Source organism: Kogia breviceps, chromosome X (genome assembly GCF_026419965.1).
Source record: "Kogia breviceps isolate mKogBre1 chromosome X, mKogBre1 haplotype 1, whole genome shotgun sequence".
NCBI lineage: Eukaryota > Metazoa > Chordata > Mammalia > Artiodactyla > Physeteridae > Kogia > Kogia breviceps.
The window spans coordinates 1,478,922-1,505,565 of NC_081330.1; the positions used below are offsets into that span (position 1 = coordinate 1,478,922).

The 26,644-nt window shown below is 54.9% G+C and overlaps 1 protein-coding gene and 1 non-coding gene across 5 annotated transcripts in view; both read left to right on the forward strand.

Annotated features, from left to right (window-relative positions):
* The first annotated feature begins 1,758 nt into the window (after window positions 1–1,758).
* Window positions 1,759–26,644, forward strand: part of PDZD4 (PDZ domain containing 4) — a 29,026-nt gene continuing 4,140 nt past the window's right edge. Inside the window, exons 1-4 of one of the 4 annotated variants that reach the window (XM_059049603.2) lie at window positions 1,759–2,199; window positions 24,563–24,798; window positions 25,928–26,018; window positions 26,364–26,462. In XM_059049603.2, the coding sequence (XP_058905586.1) occupies window positions 2,140–2,199; window positions 24,563–24,798; window positions 25,928–26,018; window positions 26,364–26,462 (486 nt within the window). In that variant the 5' untranslated portion in view covers window positions 1,759–2,139. The other 3 variants (XM_059049602.2, XM_067022916.1, XM_067022917.1) reach the window with 3 other exon arrangements.
* On the forward strand, window positions 12,997–13,068 carry TRNAE-UUC (transfer RNA glutamic acid (anticodon UUC)). Its single transcript has one exon. It is a non-coding gene; the product is annotated as a tRNA-Glu (tRNA).

The following is a 26,644-nucleotide window of genomic DNA, read 5'->3' on the forward strand; positions in this document are numbered from 1 at the left end:
AGTGAAAGCGTGGAGTCCTAACCACTGGACCGCCAGGGAACTCCCTGGTGTCCTTGTAAAGAAGAAGGAAAGTTGGACCCAGACACAGAGGAGGCACATGGGGAAGAAGTTCATATGAAGATGAAGGCAAAAATTGGAGCGATGCAGCTACAAGTCAAGGAACAGCAAAGATGGCTAAGAGCCACCAGGCAGCTAAGCACAGGCAAAGAAGGACTCTCCCCTAGAGCCTTCAGAGGGAGCATGGCCCTGCCAGCACCTTAATTTTGGATTTGGAGCCTGTAGAACTATGAAGAGAATACGTCTCTGTTGTTTTAAGCCACCGGGCTCGTGGTCCTTTGTGGTATGGCAGTCTCCTCTTTGGGTCCTGGGCAGACAATTCGATCCAGCCAGCCCCTAGCAGAGTCAAGTCCTAGCAGCTTCAAGTGCCGACCAACTTGATAACGTACCCTTAGAATGGCTCTCATTCCCCTGAGACCACTTTCGGACATATGCAACCTGCACACCAGCCCTTGTCTCAAGGTCTGCTTTTTGGAACACCCACATTCCTTTTCCTGACTCCTGGCAGGCCCACCGTATTTGATTCCTCTTCTCTAAACCAGGAGTCAGGGAGGAATGAAGGACTTTGGAGGGGCCTTCGGCCCTGTGTGGTTAATGATTCTATCACTTGCCAAAGCCTGGAAATGAAGCATGCAACAATTTAATCAAGTGATCTGCAGCCAGAGGGCTTGGGCTTTGCAGCTCTTCCTGGCACCCCATGGGAACCCAGCCCTCAATCCGATGTTGCTTCCCAGGCTTTCCCTCTCCAGGCTTGTCCAAGAAGAGAGCCAGGGCAGGTTGTGGGAGAGAAGAGGGAGAGATGGAGGGGACGTTAAAGCGGTGTGCCTGAGCGCAGGCTGTGGCTGAGAGAGACACAGGTAGGCAGCGGACCCAGAGGGCCCAGTCCTGCTCGCCAGGGCCCCAGGGCATCATCCCAAGCCGCTTAGTCGGCTATCCCCAGGACCCACCTCACCTCACGCTTTTTTCTTTTTCTTCTTCTCCTTCTTATTAAAAAATATTTGTTTGTTTAAAAATTTTAACAAAGGTGTCCATTTCAACGACAACGAGAGAACGGCTAAGTTGAAGGAGAGAAGCACTCATTACAGGGCAACCTGAGGGAGGGCTAGAGGCATTCGGGATGCGGCGCGGAGGAACTGGGAAAGGGACTGAAATCGCGCCCCCCTCCCGAGGCCCCGAGCTCTCCGGGGGATCCCGGGAGGCGCTCCTCCAAACAGGATCCCCGTCTCCCGGGCTGGCACAGGGCGGGCGGCACAAACTGTGCCGGGGGCTCGGAGACGGACGCCGGGGATCGCGGGGAACCAGGGACCCCTCCACCCCCGACAAGGCCCCGCCCCCAGCTTCCCGCGCCAGCTCCCGCGGCCTCCAGCCGCTCGCTCTCCCACCCAGCCCGGCTCCGCTCTCCCGCGCGCTTGCGCCCGGTGCCCGTGCCCCGCCCCCGCCGCCGCCGCCGCCGCCGCGGGCGCGCGCGCTGTGCCCGTCGTCACGGGCGGGAGCTGGAGACCGCGGGGCCGGCTGCGGGCCCGAGAGCAGGCGCCGGGAGCGCGGCCGGGCGAGGCGGGAGCGCGGGCGCGGGCCTGGGCCGCGGGCGGGGGCCGCAGCCGCGCCGCCGCCCCGCAGTCGGCTGGCCGGGCCGCGGCGTCAAGCGCGAGGGCCGGGCTCCCGGGGCTGGTGGCCATGGGCGGGAGCCGGAGGCGGCAGCGGCAGCGGCAGCGGCGGGCCCCGCGGGCGGGGAGGCGCGCGGCCTACGGCCCCTGACGGTCCCCAGTGGCCTGGCGCGCCCCCGCGCCTCCTGAGGGGCCGTAGCCAAGCAACGCCCGGCGCGCCCGCCCATCCCCCGCTGCCCTTTTTTTCCTGGCCGGGTGCGAGGGAGCATGCCCGCGCCTGGCCTCGGCCTGCTAAGAGTTAACCCGAGGGGCGTGGAGCTGCCCCCCCCTCGGGGGCGTGCCCCCCTCCCCCGCTAGGCGGCCCGCCCCCCACGCTAGGGTATGGCCCCCGGCCCGGCCCCGGGACCCGAGGTCCCGCGCACGGGCCAGTGAAAGGCGTTTTCCCGTTCCCGCCCTCCTTCCCTCGCCGGCCAGCACCATGGGATGTAATATGTGCGTGGTCCAGAAACCGGAGGAGCAGTACAAAGTGATGCTTCAGGTAGGGCGTCTGGGCAGCTGGGGCGAGGGGCGTGGGCGACACCTGGGGAAGAGCTGGCCCGGGGGGAGGGCCGGGGGGAGGGGCACGAGGGCTCGAAGAGGAAGAGGTAGGGAGCCATCCTCGCCCTCAGTTTCTGAGGCTGCTGGGTGTTGGTGCTCCGTGGGAACCAGGCAAAGATGGGGGGGTCCCTGCGCGGGGGTAGGGGTGCGGGGCGCATCCCTGGCTCGCCCGGGGTACATTGATTGGGACGCGAGCCCTGGGTCCATGTCGGCCCGGGTCGGGAAGTTGGGCTCAGCCCAGGTCCTGTGCGCATACACCCCGGGCCCGGGAGCCGGGAAACGCGTTGCTGCCGGCGCCGGCGCGGGATGGGGGTTGCATAGCAACGGCCTCCGTTCCCCGCACTCGCTGTAGCCCCGGTGGACCCAGGGCGGGGGAGGGAGCAGGGCGTCCGCGGCGCGGTGGGGCGGGGCAAATCCAGGTCCCCGTGGGCCCAGGGGTACTGGAGCGCGCGGGCCGCCCCGGGACCCCGCCGACGCCTGGCCAGGGTCGGGTATCTATTCCCGCACCCACTCTCCGCTCCGGCCCTGCCCAGACAAACGGTGGGCTCCCAGCCCTTGGGAGCCTCGGGTGAGTGGCTGTCGCCGGGTCTGCCAGAAGGGCCGTCTGCGGGAGTCGGTGCCCGGGCTGCCCTAGGCCCCGCAGGGCCTTGGGGTCTTGGGCGGCGGGGGGCGTGTACCGGGCAGTGCTCGGCGGGGAGGGAGGGGAGACTCCAGGTCGCGCTCTCGGACCCGGAGCTCGGCTTCCTTGCCTGTGCGTGGCGCGTCTTCGTGAGTGCGTGTCTGTGCCCCGTCTGCGTGTTCGCGGAGGCCCCTCCGGCCCTGCGTGTGTGTACTTTATGTGTGCGCGCTGAGCGGTGTCTAGAGAAACGTGCCGGATGGCGTGGTCTGAGACGCCCCCAGGGCTCTGTGGAGGGAGTTCAAGGTTAGAGGGTGTCGGGACCCAGGGGCAGGCCGGGCGCAGACAGGTATACGTTTCTACTCTGGGTTTATTGGTCCGGACTGGGGAGCACGTGCAGGTCGGAGAGGTGCTGGCTGGGGGAATGGGGTCTCCTTAGAAGCGTAGGGGGAACCCCCACAGGCATCGGCCGGGGCGCGGTGGGGACTGGGGAGCCCGCGGGGTGCTGCATTCGTGCTGAGAGCCTAGTTCCTCTGGCCGTCCTGGGCGGGAGCGGGAGGAGGGCAGGACGGGAGTCTTGCCCTCGCCTGGCGGCGCTCCTCAGCCGCTCTCTCGGGCCGGTCTCCCGGGACGCGCGGGCCCTCTGCTTTCCCCGCTCTCGGTCCTCCGCCTTCTTTCTGCCATGCACTCCGCCGCCCCCACCCCGCCTCGTGCCTCCTCCCGTCTCTCGTTCCAGCTGTTTGCATATCTTGCCTTTCCCCCTCGTGGGATCAGGTTCGGGAATGACCCAGGCTGGACCGCGGGCAGTCCCGTGGAATCCCGGCAGTGGGCCCAGGGCTACCGGCGGGAGGTGGGCCGCACTGGTTGGTTGATGAGGCCGTGGGACCCCGTCCTCATTGCTTCCTTTCTTGGGCTCATTCTATCAAATGGCAAAGCGGATTCTGAGAGGCTGGCTCTTGACTTCCTCCCAGAGGGATTGATGTAGTGCTTCGTTAAAGGCCCGTCCCTTGGGGATGTGTGGAAAGTGGAGGGCGACCTGCGCTGCGCTGCACTGCAGGCCCGAGATGAGCCATGGTTGGGAGGCGACGCTGCTGTGACCCTTCGGGTTCCCCATGGGCAGTGGCAGGGAGGCTGCCACAGGTCTGGCTGGGACGGCCTTCAGGGAGGCTTCATGTCGAAGGAAGGCTTGAGGCGAACCTGGGCTGGCAAGTCCCGGGCCAGGCTTTTCTCCTGGAGAGAGCCCCACGCCCTGGGCAGGTAGCTCCCCGGGAGGAGGGCGGCCTCAGGCCAGCCGCCTCTGCTTCTCCTCGTCTCCAGCCCTCACTGCCCAGTCCTTTTTAAAGCTAATGCACAAGTTTGCACAGAATCCGAGACTGGATGCAGTTTTATTTTATTTTACTTTTAAAATTTATCTTTTTAAGTTAATTTTTGTTGGAGTAGAGCTGATTTACTATGTTGTGTTAGTTTCAGGTGTACAGCAAAGTGAATCAGTTATACATATATCCACTCTTTTTTAGATTCTATTCCCATATAGGTCATTACAGAGTATTGAGCAGAGTTCCCTGTGCTATACAGCATGGATGCAGTTTTTTTTTTTTAAACGTGGACCATTTTAAAAAATTTTATTTATTTATGGCTGTGTTGGGTCTTCATTTCTGTGTGAGGGCTTTCCTCTAGCTGCGGCGAGCAGGGGCCACTCTTCTTTGCGGTGCGCGGGCCTCTCACTATCCTGGCCTCTCTTGTTGCGGAGCACAGGCTCCAGACGCGCAGCCTCAGTAGTTGTGGTTCACGGGCCCAGTTGCTCTGCGGCATGTGGGATCTTCCCAGACCAGGACTCGAACCCGTGTCCCCTGCGTTGGCAGACGGATTCTCAACCACTGCGCCACCAGGGAAGCCCATAGGATGCAGTTTTTAAAAAAGGAACTATCAAAAAAAAAAAAAAAAGGAACTATCCTTTAAAATTAAGGGAAGACAAAAGAGAATTGAATTTAAAAAAATCTGGAGAGCATGGAAAACCATTAACTATCCCAGATGACTCTGGGTCTGGGGGCTGGCGTCCCAGACGCAGCAGGGAGCTTCTCCTGGTCCCAGCCTCTTTTCAGAGGGGAGGGAAGCTTTTGTCTCAGAAGACCAGTCAGTTTCCAGGACCCCTTGCCTGCCCTCCGCTTAAACTCTGGTGCTTCCCAGCTTCAGAGGGGCTTCTCCATGGCTTGTCCACACCCACCTGTGGCCTCTGCACCTTACCAAAATAAGGAACCCCACCGGGATACAGTTCAGCCCAGAGAAATGCACAAGTACTCCGACACCACTTGCCATGTGGCTTCCTTATGCTGGGGCGCCCTGGGGTCCCTTCCTAGATCCTCAGAGGTCTCTGACACCCAGGTTAAGAAGTCCCAAGTCTCTTATTCTAGCCTTGAGTTCCAGACCCTTTTCTCCTGATAGTTCACAGGTACTTAAAAAAAAACCCAAACTTTATTGAGATATAATTCACATACCCTTGTAGATCATACAATTGAGTGGTTTTTAGTATATTCAGAGAGTTGTGCAATTAGTACCACTATCGAATTCCAGAACATTTTCATCACCTTGAAAAGAAACCCCATACCCATTAGCAGTCACGTTTCCCCCAGTACCTCCTAGGCTCTGGCAACCACTAATCTGCTTGTCTTTATGGGCTTTTGCCCGTTCCAGACATTTCATCTCAATGAAACCATACGATGCGTGACCTTTTGTTGTCCGACTTCTTTCCTTTATCGTGTTTTTAAGGTTCATCCGTGTTGTAGCATGTGTCAGTACTAAATTTCTTTTTATTACTGAGTAATTTTCCATTGTATGGCTGTACCACATAATATTTAGCTGTTCATCCATTGATGGACATTTGACTTATTTCCACCTTTTGGCTAGTGTGAACAGTGCTGCTGTGAACATGAGTGTACAAATATCTGTTTGAGTCCCTGCTTTCAATTCTTTGGGGTATATACCCAGGAATGGAATTGCTGGATCATATGGTAATTGTGTTTAGTATTTTGAGGAGCTGTCTGTTTTCCACAAGGGCCGCACAGTTTTACACTTTACGTTCCCACCAGCAGTGTATGAGTGTTACAGCTTTCCACACCCTCCCCCCACACACGGTTTTTTAAATTTTATTTTACTTATGTATTTGTGGCTGTGTTGGGTCTTCGTTTCTGTGCAAGGGCTTTCTCCAGTTGCGGCAAGCGGGGGCCACTCTTCATCGCGGTGCGCGGGCCTCTCACTGTCGCGGCCTCTCTCGTTGCGGAGCACAGGCTCCAGACGCGCAGCCTCAGTAGTTGTGGCTCACGGGCCCAGCCGCTCCGCAGCATGTGGGATCTTCCCAGACCGGGGCTCGAACCCGTGTCCCCTGCGTTGGCAGGCAGAGTCTCAACCACTGAGCCGCCAGGGCAGCCCGCACACGTTTTTTATTATAGCCATCCTTCTGGCTTTGCATTTCCTGAGGAGCATCTTTTCCCGTGCTATTGGCTATTTGCATATCTTTTCTGGAGAAATGTCTATCTTTATGCCTGTAACACATTGCTTTTACTAGAGCTTTGTAAGTAACTTTTGAATTGTGGGTCTTCCAACTTTGTAGTATGCAAGATGGTTTTGTCTATTCTGAGTCACTTGAGTTTCCATATGAATTTTAGGATCAGCTTGTCAATTTCAGAAAAACCAGCTGTGATTTTGTAGGAATTGCATTGAATTTGTATTGAATATTGCATTAAGTATGTATTGAATTTGCATTGAATGTTGCATTGAATCTGGGAGAGTATTACCCATGAACATGGGATGCCTTTTTATTTGGATCTTCAATTCCTTTGCCGCGCGCGTGCGCGGCTTGTGGGATGTTAGTTCCCCAACCAGGGGTTGGCCAGGGATTGAACTCCGGCCCTCAGCAGTGAGAGCGCAGAGTCTTAACCACTGCACCGCCAGGGAATTCCCCGAGTCTTCAATTTCCTTCGCCAATGCTTTGCACTTTTGTTAAATTTATTCCTGAGGACTTTATTCTTTATGATGCTATTGTAAGTAGAATTGTTTTCTTAATTTCCTCTTCATTTTTCTCATTGCCACTGTATAGAAATACAATCGATTTTTTTATATTGGTCTTGTATCTTGCAACCTTACTAAACTCATTTATTAGCTCAAATAGTTGTTTTGAGTGGATTCTTCAGGATTTCCTATATATAAATAGAGGATAGTTTTGCTTCCTTTCCAATCTGTATACCTCTCATTTTCTTTTTTTGAATTTTATTCTATTTATTTTTTTTATACAGCAGGTTCTTATTAGTTATCCCTTTTATACATAGTAGTGTACATATGTCAATCCCAATCTCCCAACTCATCACACACCACCACACCCACGCCACCACCAGTTTCCCACCTTGGTGTCCATACGTTTGTGCTCTACATCTGTGTCTCTATCTCTGCCCTGCAAACCGGTTCATCTGTACCATTTTTCTAGGTTCCACATATATGCATTAACATACAATATTTGTTTTTCTCTTTCCGACTTCATTCACTCTGTATGACAGTCTCTGGATCCAACCACATCTCTACAAATGACCCAATTTCGTTCCTCTTTATGGCTGAGTAATATTCCATTGTGGATACCTCTCATTTCTTTGTCTTGCCTGTTTGCTCTGGCTAGCACCTCCAGTACAATGTTGAATAGAAGTGGTGAGAGTGGGTATCCTTGTCTCGTTGCTGATCTAAGAAGCTTCCAGCCTTTCACCCCTGAGTATGAAGTGAGCTGCGGTTTGTCATAGATGCTCTTTATCAGGTTGAGGAAGTTCCCTTCTATTCCTAGTTTGAGTGTTGTTATCATGAAGTGTTGTCAGGTTTTGTCAAATGCTTTTTCTGTGGCTCTTGAGATGAGCCTGTGGTCTGGGGGCCCTTGATTCTACTGACGTGGTCTATCGCAGGCACTTTGAGTGCGGCATGTCAGAACCCCAGCTCCATTTCTGTTATCCCAGTCTTGTCCTCCAAGGATACTTAACCAAGTGTGGGTGCTGGGGGCGTGGGGGGGCACAGGGAGAGCTTGAAAAATCTGGAAATGACCCTGAGTGGGGAAGGATCATGCATGTTGTTAGGAAGAGGAAGAAGCCGGGTCATAAAGGGCAGAAAGGGAGGTAGCCTGGTCACCTAACACAGACACAAAAGCGCGTTCCGAGAGCCTTTCCCGGTGTCCCTGCTTGCCGGGCCTGTGTCCTTCGTTCTGACACCATGACCCCCATGACGTGGATCTGTCTGAGCCATTGATAGAAAAATTCTAGAAAATGCAAACTCATCTATAGTGACAGAAAGTATTTGCAGGGATGGGTGGAAGGGGGGGATGGCAGACAGGCGCAGGGGGACACTTTTGGGGATGATGGAAATGGTCACTATCTGGATTGTGGTGATGGCTTCACAGATGTATATGTACACCTTACATCAAAACTTTTCAAGGTGTACGCTCTAAATATGTGCAGTTGATCATATGGCAACGGTAATACCCCAGTAAAGCTTGAAAAACAAGAAACAGTTGTACACCTACCAAAGGAAGAAAAGCACTTGAGAGCACTTAGCCCCACCAGGAGCTCCTGGTGGGGCTGAGTGGGTCTTTCTTTCCTTCTACTTCAGGATCCCTGCCAGGGAAGACGGTGTGGTGTGGGGATACTCAACGGCTCGCTGGCTCAGTGCCTCATTTCTTCGCCTGCCCTGTGGGATTAAAGAGCGCCTGCCCCCCGGGGTCATTGCCATTGGGAAACCAGCGGCACTGGGTCCCCTGGGATCTCATTTGGGTGGGGGTGGAGTTGCTGCCACCAGGCCATTTGGTCAGGCGTTAAGGCGTGGAAATTGGATGGAGAAGGCATCCCTCATGAACATGGCACAATTAGTGTCCAGTGACAGAAGAATGTCCAATATCATTTTGAGGGTTTTTCTAGTAAGAAAGAAGGGGGAGGAAAGCAGAGGCACCCTGAGTTGTGAAGTGTAGTGAGGCCATGGACACGTGCCAAGGTGGAGGCACATTTGGTCCCTTTGCACGTGAGCCAAGTCAGAAGAAGAAAGATTGAGAAGCTGGGGCTCAGAGCTGGCTTTGGGTGTGACAGGCGTCTCCCCTCTTGGTAGTGCGATCTGTCTCTTCCTCATGCTCGCTTTGAGCAGTGGAAATGAAAAGCACTCCATAAAGGATATCATTTTGATTCCTGCGGGACAGGGTGCTTGCCTTTGGGCCACAGCCAGGTTAGCCCAGAGGTGGGTGGGTGGGAGGGGGTTTTCCATCATCAGCCCAGGTGCCTGGGAAGCTGTGAGCACACACCCAAAGACTGATCTTAATGATGACCTCCGGAAGTTCTTTGCTTCTCCATACTGGCCGCATGTGGGCATCCCTCATTCCCAGCTTCTCTCTCCAGGCAGGACTTCAGAGGCGCCCGAGAGGCCTGCCCTTCCCTGGAAAGGCAGGGGAGGCCAGGGCAGGTGGATCAGATTTCCGCTGGCCCCGTGGGCACCACCCACCCAGTCCCCTTTGTGGGGATGAGAGCAGGGAGGAGAGGCCCTTTGAAGCACTTGCCTGTGGTCTGAATCCTGTCAAGGTGTGTGCAAATCCTCCCTTGTTCCTCAAGGGGGTGCTCTGGGCCAGCACGACTCTACCCTGAGGCCCTTGTTAAAATGCAGGATCTGCTTGAGCAGGTCCAGGGTGGGGCCTGGGATTCTGCATTACTCACAACCTCCCAGGGGATGTCCGTGCTGCTGGGCCTCAGACTACACTTTGAGTAGCTAGGACCTCGCTCGGGACTTGCGATAAATCAGTGAAGCCCCAAATTATGTCAATATCACCTAGGAAGTGAGTTTATTACAAATAAGAGGGGTGAGGCCTCACCTCACACCTATCAAATCAATTTGCAGGGATAATTGCCCAGGTGGGGCCCCAAGGGACATAATCTGTTCTTCCGGGCTACGTGCAACTAACTGAGCCTCTTCCTATCACCCACATCCTTACCAACCTACAGGCAGCTCACCTGGGTACCCAGACACACACACCAGCCCCAAACTACTAAAAAGTCCTTTGAGATGAAGGCTTCCTGTGCCTCTTCCTTCTCTCGCTCCTGCCCCTGGGCAGAAAGAGTGGGCACAGAGTTCTGGGGGTGGATGGTATGGCCAGTCACATGTTGGTGTGTAGTGCTGTGTCCCTGCTAGAATTCTAACAAATTAAGGCATTTTGCAGCCACCAATGCAATTCATCCGGTTGGGGATCATCCTTGGACGGTAAAACCGTTAGATAAAGGTTGTTGGGGAAAAGATAGCCACTGGGTCTCATGGTGTCACCCAGATTACTTGTGCATTAGGGAGGGAAAATGCAACTTTACTAGGGAGACACCAGGTGATCAAACCGAGCCTCCCTAACAGTGGGCAGCCCGGCCCCCTGCCCCTCCTGGCCCTGCGCGGGGAGGGAGAAGGACACAGCCTGCCCTGGGCGGTGCTGTCCTCAAAACACCTAAGCTGAAGAATCTAACCAGGAAGGAAGCGGGCAAAGCCAGACTGGGACTTTCTACAAGGCGAGTGTCCTAGACACTTCCAAGAGGTCAGTGTCATGAAAGGTTTTTTTTTTTGTTTTTTTTTTAATGCATAGATTGTTCTAGATTACAGGAGACTGTAGAGACCTAATGACCGAGTGTGTGATCCTTGATTGGATCAAAAAAACACAGCTATAAGGGCCCGTGTGTGTGTGTGTGTGTGTGTGTGTGTGTGTGTGTGTGTGTGTGTGTGTGTGTGTGGCGGGGGTGGAGAGCTGTGTGTGTGTGTGTGTGTGTGTGTGTGTGTGTGTGTGGCGGGGGTGGACAGCTTTGGTGCCAGCATTCTGCTTGGGAATGTGTGTGTGTAGAGAGGAGGGAGCAGGTGCGGTGGAATGTGGACTCCGGGGAGAGCTGGGCCCGCGCTCCTGTGGGTTGACAATTTTTAAGCTCCAGAGATGCCAACACATGAATGAGGACTTCTGGGCCACTGAAAAGATGGGAGCGCACAGAGCCTGCCTGGCTTCTCCTTTCTGGGTCCCGCTGAGCCAGACACGGCTGCGTCCGAGGTGTTCCTTGGACACTCGCGACAGCAGAGCTGAGATAGCGGGTGGAACGGGGCGCCAGGGCAGAGGCTAACTCCCGGTCTGTGTTCTCACCTAGCCTAGGTTTCCCAATCCGCAGGGTGGGGTTGGGAGACTCACCCCAACCGTGGGCGCCCCTAGATTTGTGTCGTTAACCCCGTCCCCCTCGCGTTACCCTGGGTGAAAGGGGAGGTCCCTAGACCCCCCGGGGAGCCGTGAGGCCCGCGGGGCCCCCAGTCAGCCGGGCCAGGGCTCTTTTCTCAGCCTGCCCTCCCTCTTCTCGCCTGCTCAGAGGTTCCCGATCAGAGCATTTGGGAAGTACGGCGAGGACCTCCCACCCGGAGCCTCCGGCCCGGTCGCGCCAGGCCCCCTAGAGCGGGGTCCGGAGACCCGGGCCGGCCGGGAGGGGGGACGGAGGGGTGGGGGCGGAGGACTCGCGGCGGTCGGTCGGGCTGCGCCGGCTGCTGCCGCTGGAGACGCCGGCGCTGGAGATGCGGCCGCCGCGCGCTCTTTGTCTGCGGCTCCGCGCCCGGGGAGGCGGGACGAGCGAGCCTGGGCCCCGCCCCGCGCCTCCCTGGGCGCCGCCGCTTCGCAGCGGGGGTGGGGCCGAGGCCGTGCCTCCCGCTTCGCCCACCAGGCCCCGTCGGGAGCGCCGCTGCCCGCTGAGCTTCCTGCGTTGCTCTTGCCTGACCCCTTGTCCCCGAGTCCCCTCTTGCCCCCATATCCCCCTAGTCAGTCAGCCCCCATGTCTCACCTGACACCGATATCCCTTCTGCTGCCCCGCCCCGCCGTGTCCCTCCCTCCTGGCCCCGTGTTCCCCTCTCTTACTGCCGTACCTTCTGCAGGTCTTTCCCTCGCTTTCTTTGGCATTTAACATGTTTTCCTCTTCTGAACCTACCTTTCCCATCAAGCTTGCAGACGCTCTCAGGCGTGTGACCTGGTAAAACCCAAACGTAGTGCTCTCCCACAGCCCCAAGCCACAGCCCCAAGGCGCTTCCACGCCATTCTCTGCAAAAGCTCCCAAAGGCTGAGTCTATCTACACAGGTCGGCTGGGTGTCCCCCTCCCCGATTGCCCCCTTTTAGCAAATCCTGAGGACCCTCCTGCATCCTGATCCAGTCCATCCTCCCGGTCCTTGGTGCACTGCCTTTTTGCCCAGGTTCCCTCCTTAGCTTTCCTCCTCTCTGGCTCACTTCCGCTCTGTGTCTCCTCAGCTGCTCAATGTCAGGGTGCCTTAGGGTCCTCCTTGGGCCTCTTATCCTCTGCTACACTCAATCCCCAGGTGATAGCCTCCATTTCATGATTTTAAGTCAAGAACAATCCCTGCTTGAATTCAGTAGCAGTGGTCATATGACACCTGCTTTGGTGGCTTGGTTTGGGATACGTGTAAGTGGGGTGGGACACGGGGGATGTCTGCAGGTCTCAGGAACTTCAAATCAGAGACAAAGATTTGCAGTGATTAAACAAATTCCCCAGGCCCCGCCCCTCCCCCCACCCCTGTGTCTTTTCCAGTGGTTTTCACCTCTGTAAGGGCACCGGTGGTCTCTGGATCCGGGCGGCAGTTTTAATTTTTTATTCTGGGAAAAGATATATGACGTCAAGTTTACCGTTAGTGACATTGAGTACATTCACAGTGTGGTGCAGTTGTCACCAGAGAGGAATTTTAAAGGTACTAGACTCTTACTATGTCCACTAAAAAAAATAAAATAAAATCATTTGGGGCTTCCCTGGTGGCACAGTGGTTAAGAATCCGCCTGCCAATGCAGGGGACACGGGTTCGAGCCCCGGCCGGGGAAGATCCCACATGCCACCGAGCAACTAAGCCCGTGAGCCACAACTACTGAAGCCCGCACGCCCTAGAGCTTGCGCTCTGCAACAAGAGAAGCTACCGCAATGAGAAGCCCACACACCGCAACGAAGAGTAGCCTTTGCTCGCTGCAAATAGAGAAAGCCCACGCGCAGCAACGAAGACCCAACGCAGCCAAACATTAAAAAAAAAAAAAAAAAAAAAAAAAGAATAGTGTTGCTGGGAATTCCCTGGTGGTCCAGTGGTTAGGACTCAGCACTTTCACTGCTGGGACCCTGGTTCAATCCCTGGTCAGGGAAATAAGATCCTGCAAGCTGCGTGGGGTGGCCAAAAAAAAAAAGAATAGTGCTGCTATGAACTATTGTGTGCAAGTTTTTGTTTGGGTGCCTGTTTTCAATTCTCGTGGTACTGCTGGGTCATCTGGGGACCCTAGACAGTTTTCCACGTCCACTGCCATTGACATTCCTACAAGCAGTGTGTGAGAATTGAATTTCTCCATCCACATCGTCATCGACTGTTATTTTCTGTGTTTTTATTTCAGCCAGCCTAGTGGGTGCGCGGGGATATCTCATTGCAGTTTTGATTTGCATTTCCCTCATGAGGAGTGGCGTTGAGCATCTTCTCTTGTGCTTGTTAGGTGTCCCTCCTCCCTCACGGTTCCTTGGTCATTTTCCCCAGGCCAGCAGCGGCTCATGGCAGCCCGTCTCCACAACCACCCACTGAGCTGAGCCATTGCAGCTGCCTGCCGGTCTGTCCCCTGCCTCCGCCCTGTCCCCTACGTGCCTTATTCTCCAGCAAGCGCTAAGTCATTCCATCCTAGGGCTTAGCACTGCCTGCAATGTTCTTCGAAGTCCCTAGCATGGCTGGCTCCTTGTCATCTTTCAGGTCTCAGTTCAAATGTCACCGGAGAGGCTGTCCCTGTGCGTTCTATGTAAAGCAGCCCCTGTGCAAACTCAAGGCTCTGTGCGCTCACTTCTGCCCCGGCACCGGTCTCCCCAAACAACGTGGGGATCGCGTCTGTCTTGCCCGAGGTTGCTCCTCCTGGCGCTGAGCCAGCAGTGGACCTGTCCCCGACTGCCCTGTTCCGGAACACGTGCCCTCTTCCCCCCCGGTGGTTCCTGGCTGACCAGGGACTGCTGCACCCACACCCCATGTGCTGACCTCACCGCCTGGGCTCTGCCGTGGACCCTCTGAGCTGCAGCCTTGCCCCCCCTTTCCCTCCTACCTTCCCGCCAGGACCCTTGTGGGAGGGGCTGTGTGCTGGATCCCACCGGGCTCAAGCCTCTGCCCGCAGCTCGAAGCAGGCTGCCTCTCAGCTTCCAAAAGGGCAACCCGGCGTGGCGGTGGGGGGGGGGGGAATCGCACTTCCCCTCCCCTCCTGGGCTAGTCTCTCTGTTCCCTGGAGAAGCCCCGGGGAGACAGCACAGCCTGGGCTTGTGCCAGGAATCCCTTGTCCTCGGCCCCCTGGAGATAAGAGACGGGGCGTCCCCCAGGGCCCCCCTCAGCGCCTGAGCAGTGGCAAGTGGCCCAGGCACCCAGACTCCCTGCCCGGGTTCCGCCTCTGACGCTGGGGGCCCTCTGCGTCCTTGCTCAGCCCCACACCCTGGACTGTTCGAAAGGCCTTCGCACCGCACTGCCTCACGGCCCCCCTTTGGAGCTTGGGTTGAGCCAGTCCGTGAGCCAGCTGTGAGCCAGCTGTGTCTCGCCTCCTCTCCCGCACCCCTCCCACCCTCACCTCACTCCCGCCGCCACAGGCCCCTGCCCCCCGCTGGTGTGAGGGGCCTTGCCTACCTTGAGGGGCTGCGGTGGGCACGACTTCCCTCTGAAGGCAGACCTGGGGGCCTGCTGGCCGTGCTCCCCCCCTCGTAGGCTGGCACCTCGCGGGGCAGGGCCTCCACACCCAGGGGCCTCCTGCTGCCCTCTGCTCAGACACCGGGCCGGCGGAGCTCGGGGCCACCCCTTGGCCACCGCAGAACCCTCTCTGCAAAGGCACTCCTAGAGCCGGGGGTGTGTGTGTGTGTGTGACGGGGAGGGGCATGGGGGAAATGGGGGGTGGGAGGCTGTCTGCTCTGCCGTGTCCCAGGCCTGAGACCAGCTGGCAGCGCCATGACAGGGCCCTTCTCCAGCCTTGCAGAACCAGCTTCCTGATGCCCCGTGGGGTGGCCGTGGGACCCTCCTGGCCACCTCTTCTAGGGGCGGGGGCTGTGATTCATCTCCCCCACCTTCCAGGCCGGAGGTGCTGGAGTGAAGGCTCCGCCCCCATCTGGCCTCCTTCATTCCCTCCGGGGCTCCAGGCTCCTGGGAGCTGCCCCTTCCATTCTGGGGCCACCTGGGCCAGAAAGCACGTCCCGAGCTTCCTCAGATCAGATCTGGATGTGAAGCCTGACGTGACTTCATCGCCACTGCTCCCAAGGGGCCTGAGCCCAGAGGCTGTACCCCTGCAGGGGCTGCCCGGGGCAGGAGCGCAAAACAGCCCACTGCCCCCGAGCCTGGGGCCTCAGGGAAACTGAGAAAAACTCAGAACAGAGTGCAGGCTAGATTGTTTTATTTCTTTTTAATCTATTTATTTATGGCCGCATTGGGTCTTCGTTGCTGCACGCCGGCTTTGGGGGGCTACTCTTCGTTGCGGTGCGCGGGCCTCTCACTGCGGTGGCTTCTCTTGTTGCGGAGCACGGGCCCTAGGCGCGCGGGCTTCAGTAGTTGTGGCTCGTGGGCTCCAGAGCGCAGGCTCAGTAGCTGTGGCGCACGGGCTTAGTTGCTCCGCGGCATGTGGGATCTTCCCGGCCCAGGGCTCGAACCCGTGTCCCCGTCGTTGGCAGGTGGGTTCTTAACCACTGCGCCACCAGGGAAGCCCCTCCTTCCAGTCTTTAAAGAAAATATTGTGTGATAATTGATACTTACGCACGTACCAATGAATATACATAACGGGCACATCCATTCCAAATAGTTTTCAAAGTCCCGTGAGCGCCGTGGACCCTCTGAGCTGGCACATTTGTGGCATCATGAAGCGTCCGTGGGCTCACACCTCCCTCCCGGCCTTCACCCGTCAGCTGCCTCCCACGTGCTGAGATCCACGCTCTCAGAACTGGGGTCACCAGTGCTATTTTTTTTGAAGTTTGTAAACATTTTTTCAAAAAACAATTTAGCCATGGTATATAAAGTGTGGAAAACAGCAAATTCTCCGATTTCCATTTCCCTCGAACAATGTTTTTATATGTTCTTTCCCAGTCTTTTTCCATAAACGTATACTTTACATGGCGATCGTCATAGTTCACATGCCATTTTATATCTTTTTTGAGAAACCGGCTTGTTATTGGAAGACTCTGGTAGGGCAGCTGTACACTTCGACGAGGCAGACACACCTTTAAGAAAATTATTTATTTCTTTGGCTGCGCTGGGTCTCAGCTGCAGCGTGCGGGATCTTTAGTTGCAGCATGCGGGATCTAGTTCCCTGACCAGGGATTGAACCCAGGCCCCTCACATTGGGAGCTCAGAGTCTTAACTGCTGGACCACCAGGGAAGTCTCGAGGCAGACACTTGTGCTTAAGACTGTTGTAAAGTTTGGGGCATTAAAAATAATGCTGGTACCTCAATAAGTTCAATGTAGAATGACCTTATGGCCCCAAAGATTTGAAAACAGGGACTCAAAAACATGTACGCAAATGTTCACTGCAGCGTGATCCACAATCGCCAAAAGGTAGAAGCAAACCAATGTCTGTTGAGGGGTCAACGGTCTGTCCACACAATGCAGTAGTTTGGAATATGATGGAATATTACTCAGCCATAAAAGGAAGGGAAGTACCGATGCCAGCTGTAATATGGATGGACCTGGAAAACATGCTTGAGGAAAGATGCCAGGCACATCGGACCACCCGTTGTAGAATTGCACTTATGAAATGTCTAGAGGCAAAACCAGGAGATTGCTGAGTGCCGGGGCCTGGGGTGAATTTGCAGAGAATGGGCAGGGGGTCTCCTTTTGAGGGGATGAAACTGTCCTGGAATTAAATAGACGTGATAGTTGCACAGCTATGTGAATGCACCACGTGCTACTGAATTGTACACTTGAAAATGGTGAAAATGGTCAATTGTACGTTCGGTGTATTTTACCACAGTAAAAAAAATCATGAATGCTGCCCTGAACGTCCTTGTGATTCGTGTAATATCGATTCTGATTATTTTAGGATCTATTACTTACAGTCAATTTACTGGATCAAAGAGTGTGATGAACATTTTCAAGGTTCTGTATAGTTATTGCCAGGTTCCTCCAGCAAGTTTACGATTTTCTGCTTTGGGGTAACGTTCAGACTGAGAGTGTGTGGTCTGTGGCGGGGACGCAGTGCGGGGGAGTCTGGAGGCGGCTGCTGCTCCAGGGACCTCTCCAGCCCGCGCCCCAGGCCAGGCTCGCAGCTGCCTCCAGGCCAGGGATCTCCAGGTAAACGGGAATCAGGTCCTCAGCAGCAAGGGGAGCGGGAGGGCCACCCGGGCCACATTTGGGCGGAGAGGAGCCTCTGAGGCGCAGGTCCCCGCTCCCCGGCAAGGCACGGGCATCTTAATGCCGAGTCCTCAGTGGAAGCGAAGCGACTTGCAGCCCAGCTGGGTCTGGGTTGGAGCTGTGGTCCACAGGGCGGTCCCCTTGGGCAGCATCTTCGAATCGATTTTCCTGACCATGGGCTCAGCGAGCAAGCATTTGCTCTCCCTGAACTAGAAGGGTTCCTGGTGAAGCTGAGCCCAGGTCCACGTGAGGTGTGGTGTGAGTGTATCCGGCCAGGCCTTCGGGCGGCTTCCAGAGCCTGATGGAAGGCGAGTCACCCTCAGACCACCTGCTCTGCACTCTCCCTGGGTGGTGGCTAGGCCTTGAGTGGCTCTTGGGCTCGGAATGGACACGCCTGGGCACCTGGCCTTGAGTGTGGGTGACAGGAGGGGGGCAGGAGGTGATGAGCAGGTGTCCAAGCAGCAAGAAGAAGGGTGTGTTGAGGGGGCAGGAGAACGCCGAGGGGCAGGAGTAGGGGGCCCCAGAAATGAGTAAGCTTGGCTGGAGTGCTTAGGGGGAGGTGGCGAGGGGAGGGGGCCAGAGAAGACCCCCTGCAAGGAGAAGAGAGTCCAACGCGGGGTCCTAGACCTACCCCCACTGCCACCAAGCCATCCCATCACAGCCCACGCCCCTACCCAGACCGCCAGCCCTGAGCCCCCCACCTCAGCCGAAGCCCCGCCTTCTCACCCCACTCCTCCCCACCCTTCCCCCCCATGGGTACCCACCACCCACACGCCCCCAGCCCCTACTATATATACAGCAAGGAGGGGGCTTCTCGAAGCTGTCCCGGCGGAGCTGCTCCCTGCCTCTCAGCAGCCTGAGGTGCTGGCCGTGGTGGCCTGTCCGGGTGAGTCCCTTAACCTCCCCAGTTTCCTCATCTGTGAGGTGGACAGACCAGGATGGGGCACGCTTGCCCGTTAGTAAATGGTAGCTATTATTATTGCTTTGTAGCTATTATTGCTAATAATAGTGATGGCATCCGTGCCAGTGTTACAGCCACCCAGGCCAGAAACCTCTGCGCTCCCACGTCCCCAAGTCTCACCCATTCCACGTCCTAATGGGTGACGGCAGCAAGAGCTCCCCAGCTGGCCCCCCTCCCCCTGGCTGCCCCTCCACGTGGAGATATTCTGGAATATTTCCTGAGCTTGGGAAAGTATAAGCATCGAAAATGATGTCAGCACGCGCGGGTACTGCCGCCCAGCCTCGACGTGGGCCTTGTTGGCCTCGGCGTTTTTCCATCCCTGACCCCGTTCCTCTCCTTCCCTGTCTGTGCGGATTCAGGTGTGTTGCCCCAAACCACATGTATGACTACAGCACAATTTTTGCAGCCATTCTCCCGACGGCACACCCTCTAGTGCTCAGCTATTAAGGTGACGCTGCTTGCCTTCCGGCGTCCCGAAGGGGCATCAATTGAAGCTTAGGGGTGGGTTCGGGCTCCCTTTTCCTGGAATGCCCGTTTCCCTACTGAGTTCTACATTTTCCCAGTGTTTTGTAGGAGTTCTTTATTCTGGTTAATCCTGTATCAGTTCTGTGCATTTGTAAGGATCTTCTCTTAGCCTGTCCTATCTTTTCACTGTAGTTATGGCGTCTTCTGTTGTCCAGAAGTTTTACATTTTAACTTAGTCACATTTATCTTTTCCAATCTTGTTTGCCCATGTTTTTGTCTTAAGGGAATTCCCTGGCCATCCAGTGGTTAGGATTCGGCGCTTTCACTGCCAGGGCCCAGGTTCGATCCCTGGTCAGGGAACTAAGATCCTGCATGCTGCGAGCCATGGCCAAAAAAAAAAAAAAAAAGAAAGAAAGAAAGAAAGAATTGCTTCTCTATCTCAGCATCATAAAGACACTGTTCTCTCACCTCCAAGGTAGTTTTTAAAGCTCAGTCCGTTGAGGACTTTGATCCGTTTTGAATTGCTTGCTGTGGGTTTACAGCCGTGGCAGCCGGGTAGGGGGGGAGTGTGCCCCCCTGGCATGTGTAGACGGTGGCCTTAGCTTGAGGGGGACTCCGAAGGGACGCTGGGAGCAGGGCCATTTGAAGGGGGGCTTTGCCGGGGCACGCGAGTCTTTCTCTTGCCGTAGGCTGAGTGAGGACGAGGAGGGCCAGAACACCGGGTCCTTACCGCGTGCCTGGGCCCGTCGCCCCGCATTTCCCCATCTTCTTGGCAGCCTTCACCCTTCCTGGGAGGGCTCCTGTCTCACCTGTCCTGGTGCCACACACCTTCATTACCTCTTAGGGCCCATCGTGACTGCGGAGGAGGAGAGAGGAGGCTGAAGGAGCCCCAGGCGCTCTCTGCAGGAGTGGCCCAGGAGCTCCAGGCCGCCACACCCAGACGTCTGCCTCTGCTGGGCGCCACGTGGGTCAAGGGGAAGGCTGCTGGGCTGTCAGGGCCGTCACTCCGGTGGCCTCGATCTGCCCTGTGGTGTGCGCGCCCATCCCCCTCTTGACATCCCAGACCACCCTGCACTCCCCCCCCCCACTGCCTGGGCCCAGTTTCCATAGCAACGCGGTTGCTGGGTAACGTTTCCAGGGAGAAATACATCCCTGTTTCCCACCGTCACCTGAGCGTCCCACTGCACGTAGTGAAAGTGCGAAACGCCCCCCGCCCCCCACCAACCCCGGTCAAAGATCCTGAGCACAGCTCTTCGGCCCTTGGCCCTTCTGCTTCTTACAGGAGCCCTTGACTTAAGGGCAGTGGGGAGCCGGTAAATGTTCTGAAACCCAAAGCCCTCGTTTGGAGCCTTTGTCGATTTCCGTGGTGTAAATACTCCTACCATGGCCACCAGCGCCATGTCACTGAACGCGGGGATGGGAAGACATGCACAGTCGCACACCGTCCTAGGGTGTCTCCTTCCAGACACGCTAGACCAGATAAAAGTGTACTAAAATAATTAGAAAGCCATAAGCTTGGAGGACTCATTGCCTTTGTTTTTATTTTTTTTAAATTCACACGATGAGATTCTTTAATAAGTATTCCAAGGGACTGAAGAAACATGGTAGTTTAAGATACAAAAGATAGTCACTCTAGGATTAAAAACAAAAGAAAATATTTATAATGATGGTCACCATCTATATTTGGCATTTTATTTCAAAAACTGACTTCTCTCTCTCTTTTTTAACATCTTTATTGGAGTATAATTGCTTTACAATGGTGTGTTAGTTTCTGCTGTATAACAAAGTGAATCAGTTATACATGTACACATGTTCCCATATCCCCTCCCTCTCGCGTCTCCCTCCCTCCCACCCTCCCCATCCCACCCCTCTAGGTGGTCACAGAGCACCGAGCTGATCTCCCTGTGCCATGCGGCTGCTTCCCACTAGCTAGCTATTTTACGTTTGGTAGTGTATATATGTCCATGCCACTCTCTCACTTTGTCACAGCTTACCCTTCCCCCTCCCCGTGTCCTCAGGTCCATTCTCTATGTCTGCGTCTTTATTCCTGTCCTGCCCCTAGGTTCTTCAGAACGATTTTTTTTTTTTTTTAGATTCCATATATATGTGTTAGCATACGGTATTTGTTTTTCTCTTTCTGACTTACTTCACTCTGTATGACAGACTCTAGGTCCATCCACCTCACTACAAATAACTCAATTTCGTTTCTTTTTATGGCTGAGTAACATTCCATTGTATATATGTGCCACATCTTCTTTATCCATTCATCTGTTGATGGACACTTAGGGTGCTTCCATGTCCTGGCTATCGTAAATAGAGCTGCAATAAACATTTTGGTACATGACTCTTTTTGAATTATGGTTTTCTCAGGGTATATGCCTGGTAGTGGGATTGTGGGGTCATATGGTAGTTCTATTTTTAGTTTTTTAAGGAACCTCCATACTGTTCTCCATAGTGGCTGTATCAATTTACATTCCCACCAACAGTGCAAGAGTGTTCCCTTTTCTCCACACCCTCTCCAGCATTTATTGTTTGCTGATTTTCTGATGATGGCCATTCTGACTGGTGTGAGATGATATCTCATTGTAGTTTTGATTTGCGTTTCTCTAATGATTAGTGATGTTGAGCATTCTTTCATGTGTTTGTTGGCGATCTGTATATCTTCTTTGGAGAAATGTCTATTTAGGTCTTCTGACCATTTTTGGATTGGGTTGTTTGTTTTTTTGGTATTGAGCTGCACGAGCTGCTTGCAAACTTTGGAGATTAATCCTTTGTCAGTTGCTTCATTTGCAAATATTTTCTCCCATTCTGAGGGTTGTCTTTTCGTCTTGTTTATAGTTTCCTTTGCTGTGTGAAAACTTTGAAGTTTCATTAGGTCCCATTTGTTTATTTTTGTTTTTATTTCCATTTCTCTAGGAGGTGGGTCCAAAAGGATCTTGCTGTGATGTATGTCATGGAGTGTTCTGCCTATTTCCTCTAAGAGTTTGATAGTGTCTGGCCTTACATGTAGGTCTTTAACCTATTTTGAGTTTATTTTTGTGTGTGGTGTTAGGGAGTGTTCTCATTTCATTCTTTTAATGTAGCTGTCCAGTTTTCCCAGCACCACTTACGGAAGAGGCTGTCTTTTCTCCATTGTATATTCTTGCCTCCTTTATCAAAGATAAGGTGACCATATGTGCATGGGTTTTATCTCTGGGCTTTCTATCCTGTTCCATTGATCTATATTTCTGTGTTTGAGCCAGTACCATACTGTCTTTTTTTAAAAAAATAAATTTATTTATTTATTTATATTTTTGGCTGTGTTGGGTCTCCGTTGCTGCCCACAGGCTTTCTCTAGTTGCGGCGAGCAGGGGCTACTCTTCGTTGCGGAGCACGGCCTCTCATTGTCATGGCTTCTCTTGGTGCGGAGCATGGGCTCTAGGCGCGCAGGCTTCAGTAGTTGTGGCACGTGGGCTCAATAGTTGTGGCTCACGGGCTCTAGAGCACAGGCTCAGTAGTTGTGGCGCACGGGCCTAGTTGTTCCGTGACATGTGGGATCTTCCTGGGCCAGGGCTCGAATCCGTGTCCCCTGCATTGGCAGGCGGATTCTTAACCACTGTGCCACCACGGAAGCCCTACTATACTGTCTTGATGACTGTAGCTTTGTAGTAAGTATAGTCTGAAGTCCAGTACCCTGATTCCTCCAGCTCCATTTTTCGTTCTCAAGATTGCTTTGGCTATTCAGGGTCTTTTGTGTTTCCATACAAATGGTGAAATTTTTTGTTCTAGTTCTGCGATAAATGCCATTGGTAGTTTGACAGGGATTGCATTGAATCTGTAGATTGTTTTGGGTAGTAGAGTCATTTTCACAATGTTGATTCTTCCAATCCAAGAACATGGTATATCTCTCCATCTGTTGGTATCTACCTTTGATTTCTTTCATCATTGCTTTAGTTTCTGAGTACAGGTGTTTTGTCTCCTTAGGCAGGTTATTCCTAGGTATTTTATTCTTTTTGTTGCAATGGTAAATGGGAGTGTTTCCTTAATTTCTCTTTCAGATTTTTCATCGTTAGTGTATAGGAATGCCAGAGATTTCTGTGCATTAATTTTGTATCCTGCTACTTGACCAAATTCATGGATTAGCTCTAGTAGTTTTCTGGTAGCATCTTTAAGATTCTCTATGTATAGTATCATGTCATCTGCAAACAGTGACAGCTTTACTTCTTCTTTTCCGACTTGGATTCCTTTTATTTCTTTTTTTTCTCTGATTGCTGTGGCTAAAACTTCCAAAACTATGTTGAATAGTAGTGGTGAGAGTGGACAACTTTGTCTTGTTCTTGATCTTAGAGGACATGGTTTCAGTAAAACTGACTTTTCTTTTATTCAAAGTTCTGAAAGCAGCCAGATTCATTGGAGGTAGTTTTTCCTGTAGTCACATCTGCCCGACTTTATTAAATTTTCTTTTGTTAATGAATCGTGAGGGTTGAGTTAAATGTTAAATATTGGTGTTTATAGAGGGAACATGCATGTTTGCTTTTGCCTTGGTTTTTAATAAAATTCATTTAGCTGTAAGTTTGTTCCATGGAAAGGTCGATACCGGCTGTGTTGAATGCTGCCTCAAGCATTTCCTGGCAGTTTTGGCTCTGCTAAGGGCTTCAAGGCCAGTCCTCACATTCCCTTCGCACGCCTCCCCGAATACACATCAGCAGCCAGCCCTTTTCTCCCATGCACTCGGCCCCGCGGGCTCCGTTCCCTCTTCGCTTTATAGCTGCAGCCTCTCCGGCTATCCTGATCCTCTTGGGCTGTGCTGACCACATTCTTACAACTAATACTTTCGTGGTTGACAAGCTGTTTCCTTGATACCCTTTGATCCAATAGTTCCACTTTTGGAAAATTTCTCTAACATAACCACCATAGATTACACAAAGATACACATAGAAAATCGGTACAGAACATACAAAAAACGTTTGCAGTCACAAACGGAAAGAAAGAGCAGGAATGAAATATGCCAACACATTCACAGCTTTTACATCGCTGAGATGGTGGGTGATTTTTGTTTTCTTCCTTATGGTTTTCTGTATTTTTCAAATGTCCCACAATGAAACTGTTGTTTTTATAATTAGACAAGCCTGATTCTGATTAAAACAATCTTTTCTGACCATGCGAAGATTACAGAGAGGGGAACCTAAAAACTGAAACTACTATCTACAAGGACATAACCAAGTAGCAGCAAGGTGATCATTTGGGTTCCATGAATCAGAGGAGCCACTGGCTGGCCAGGGGTCCCTAGGACTCCTCGTGCTTTCCTTTGACAGCCTGTCTTCCTGGAACGACATCCAGGGCTGGCCTGTTCCTTGCAGCCCGGAAGACATGACTTTGCAATTGCACTGGGCATCTCTGTGAAGAACCCCTTCTCCGGAGAGTCCCGGGGAGGGGGTGGCATTGTGAGAACTGAAGACTGGGCAACAGTGGTCTTGTAAGGGCCACTTCCTCAGCACCTCTCTTAGGCTCGGTGTGTGTTGGCCTTTTCTCTGTGGTGAGTCGCTGCTGCCTTGAGGACAGAGACCCTGTCCTCTGAGCCTTCTTGCTCTTCCGGACTGCCCCACCTGAACCCATCTGTTGACTGACTCCACCTTGACGTGTTGGATGATCCGAGCAGATGCTCGGCCATTGCCAAGGGGGCTCCCCGCGATCTTCTCACACCAGCTCTGGCCTCAGTGCTGCTCGAGGGAGGAGGACGGCCGAAGGGGATCCAGGGCGAGGCTCGCCGGCCCTCGGGGCGTGGCACTGTGCGGGTGCAGGGCTGAGAAGTGGGGTTCACCTGGGCATGAGGGCGCCCAGGGGTAAGCAGGGCCTCAGCGGGTCCTCACGGGGACACGTCACGTCTCTGCCGCAGGTGAACGGGAAGGAGCTCTCCAAGCTGTCTCAGGAGCAGACCCTGGAGGCCCTGCGTGCCTCCAAGGAGCCCCTGGTGATCCAGGTGCTGAGACGCAGTCCCCGCCTCCGGGGGGATGGCCCCTCCCTCGACCTGCAGCTGGTGGACAGTGGCACTCAGACCGACATCACCTTCGAGCACATCATGGCGCTGGGCAAGCTGCGCGCACCCACCCCGCCCATGGTCACCCTGGAGCCGTACGTCCCGTCTGAGCTGTGAGTTGCCCTCAGGAGGGCCCCGGGCCCTGCCTCCAGCGAGGGCAAGCCACCTGGGGTGGCTGCCCCGTGCCACCCAGAGACCAGACTGTCGCAGCTCTGGGCGTGGCAGGGAGACCCCGACTGGCTGCCCCCGGGCAGGAAGCAGGCTCCTTGGCCTCCAGAGCTGACCGTCTCACCCCAGGGCTCAGGAATCTCCGGGCCTCTAGCCTCTGGCTGGACACCAGCTGGTCAATGGGCCTGGGGGTCCTGACACGCAGGCTCCCCACTGTATCTACCCCCAGGGCCAAGGGAGGACCGTCCCGGGACCTTGCTGCCGGAAGGTTGAGGTCCTCAGCTCCTCCTCCTCCATCCTTTCTCCTTCTCTGCCGCCCCATCATCTTCTGCCTCACAAGCATCACCCCTTGAATCTTCTTGCATCCTTGTCTGTCCCATTCCTCTCCCTGCTCTGAACTTCCTCCATTTCTTCGGCTTCTTTCTTTGGCCCGCTGGGAAGAAGGGCCTCTCATCCGGGCCTGGTGGCTCATGACTGTGTGAGCGCTGACTCATTTCGCTAGACTCAGCCCGGGCGGCAGGGAGGTCGTCCCGGGATCCCCTCCTCCACAGAGAGGTAGGCCTGGGGCCGGCAGTAGGCAAGTTTAACCTCGGGGCAAGGAGGGCCGCCCCCGGAGAGAGAGACTGGGCCCTCTTCTGCTCCCCAGCAATCCTCCAGGGCCTGGGTAACTCCTGGGCGCCCAGCAGGAGTGGGGCCGGTGCCAGGTGGGAGGGGCATGCGCAGTTGGGAGAAGTCGGTCCCTGCTGGCTGGCATGGTTAGAGGAGTCTGAGCTAGCGGACGGGATGGGGCGGGGCGGGGCAGGGCGGGGCGAGCTAGGCATGCCTGGGTCCTCGCTGCAGATGCCCTCGCACTCCTGTTCAAGAAACAGTCCTGGTCTTTGCATAGAGGCACGTAGCTCAGAAGGAGGGGGTACAGAAGAGCTGGGCCGCCGCCTCCCGCGGTTGCACCCCGAGCAGGGCTCCGTACCGCGTGCACTGGGACCCGCCAGCTGGGAGCCGGGGCTAGGGAGAGGGGGGAGTGGATGGCTGGCCTGACGCCCCGCTTCTCCTGGGCAGCCCCCCCATCGGCCACGAGTATTACGACCCGGCGGAGTTCATGGAGGGCGTCCCGCAGGAGGCAGACCATCTGGAAGAGCTGGAGTATGAGGTGAGCTGCTGGGCGTCTGTCTGTAGCCCAGCTCAGGCCTGGCTCCTGAAGCCCCACGCATGGCTCAAGGGCCAAACGGGGCTGAGCTGGGGAGGGCACGGGTGAGGTCCCTCTGTCGGTGTGTGCTGGTGCGTCCGTGTCCCACGCGTGTCTGTATGCTGTGCGTCCTGTGTGTGTCTCGGGCGTTTCCCAGCAGGGGACACCACAGGACGCATGTGCCATTTGGGATGGTAAGAGAGACCTTTGGGAACTCGGCCCAGGTGACGCGGTCCGGGGGGTTAGGCGGGGCCGAGGCTGCCGTCCCCGCAGCTTCTCCCCTCTGCTCGCGCACCCCCCTCGTGGCAGGAGGTGGAGCTGTATAAAACCAGCCACCGGGACAAGCTGGGCCTGATGGTCTGTTACCGCACGGATGACGAGGAGGACCTGGGCATCTACGTTGGAGAGGTATGAAGGCGGGACAGGGGGCTGGGATCTTCTAGAAGGCAGTGGAGCTCCGTGCGCCTTCCTGTGTGCCGGGACATGACAGCTGGACTTGGATGCCCATCTGTACGGCACCTCTGAGGGGGCCGGGGCACCACGTGAAGCCTCCCACGCCACCCCATCCCCACAGCCTTGCCGCGCCGTCC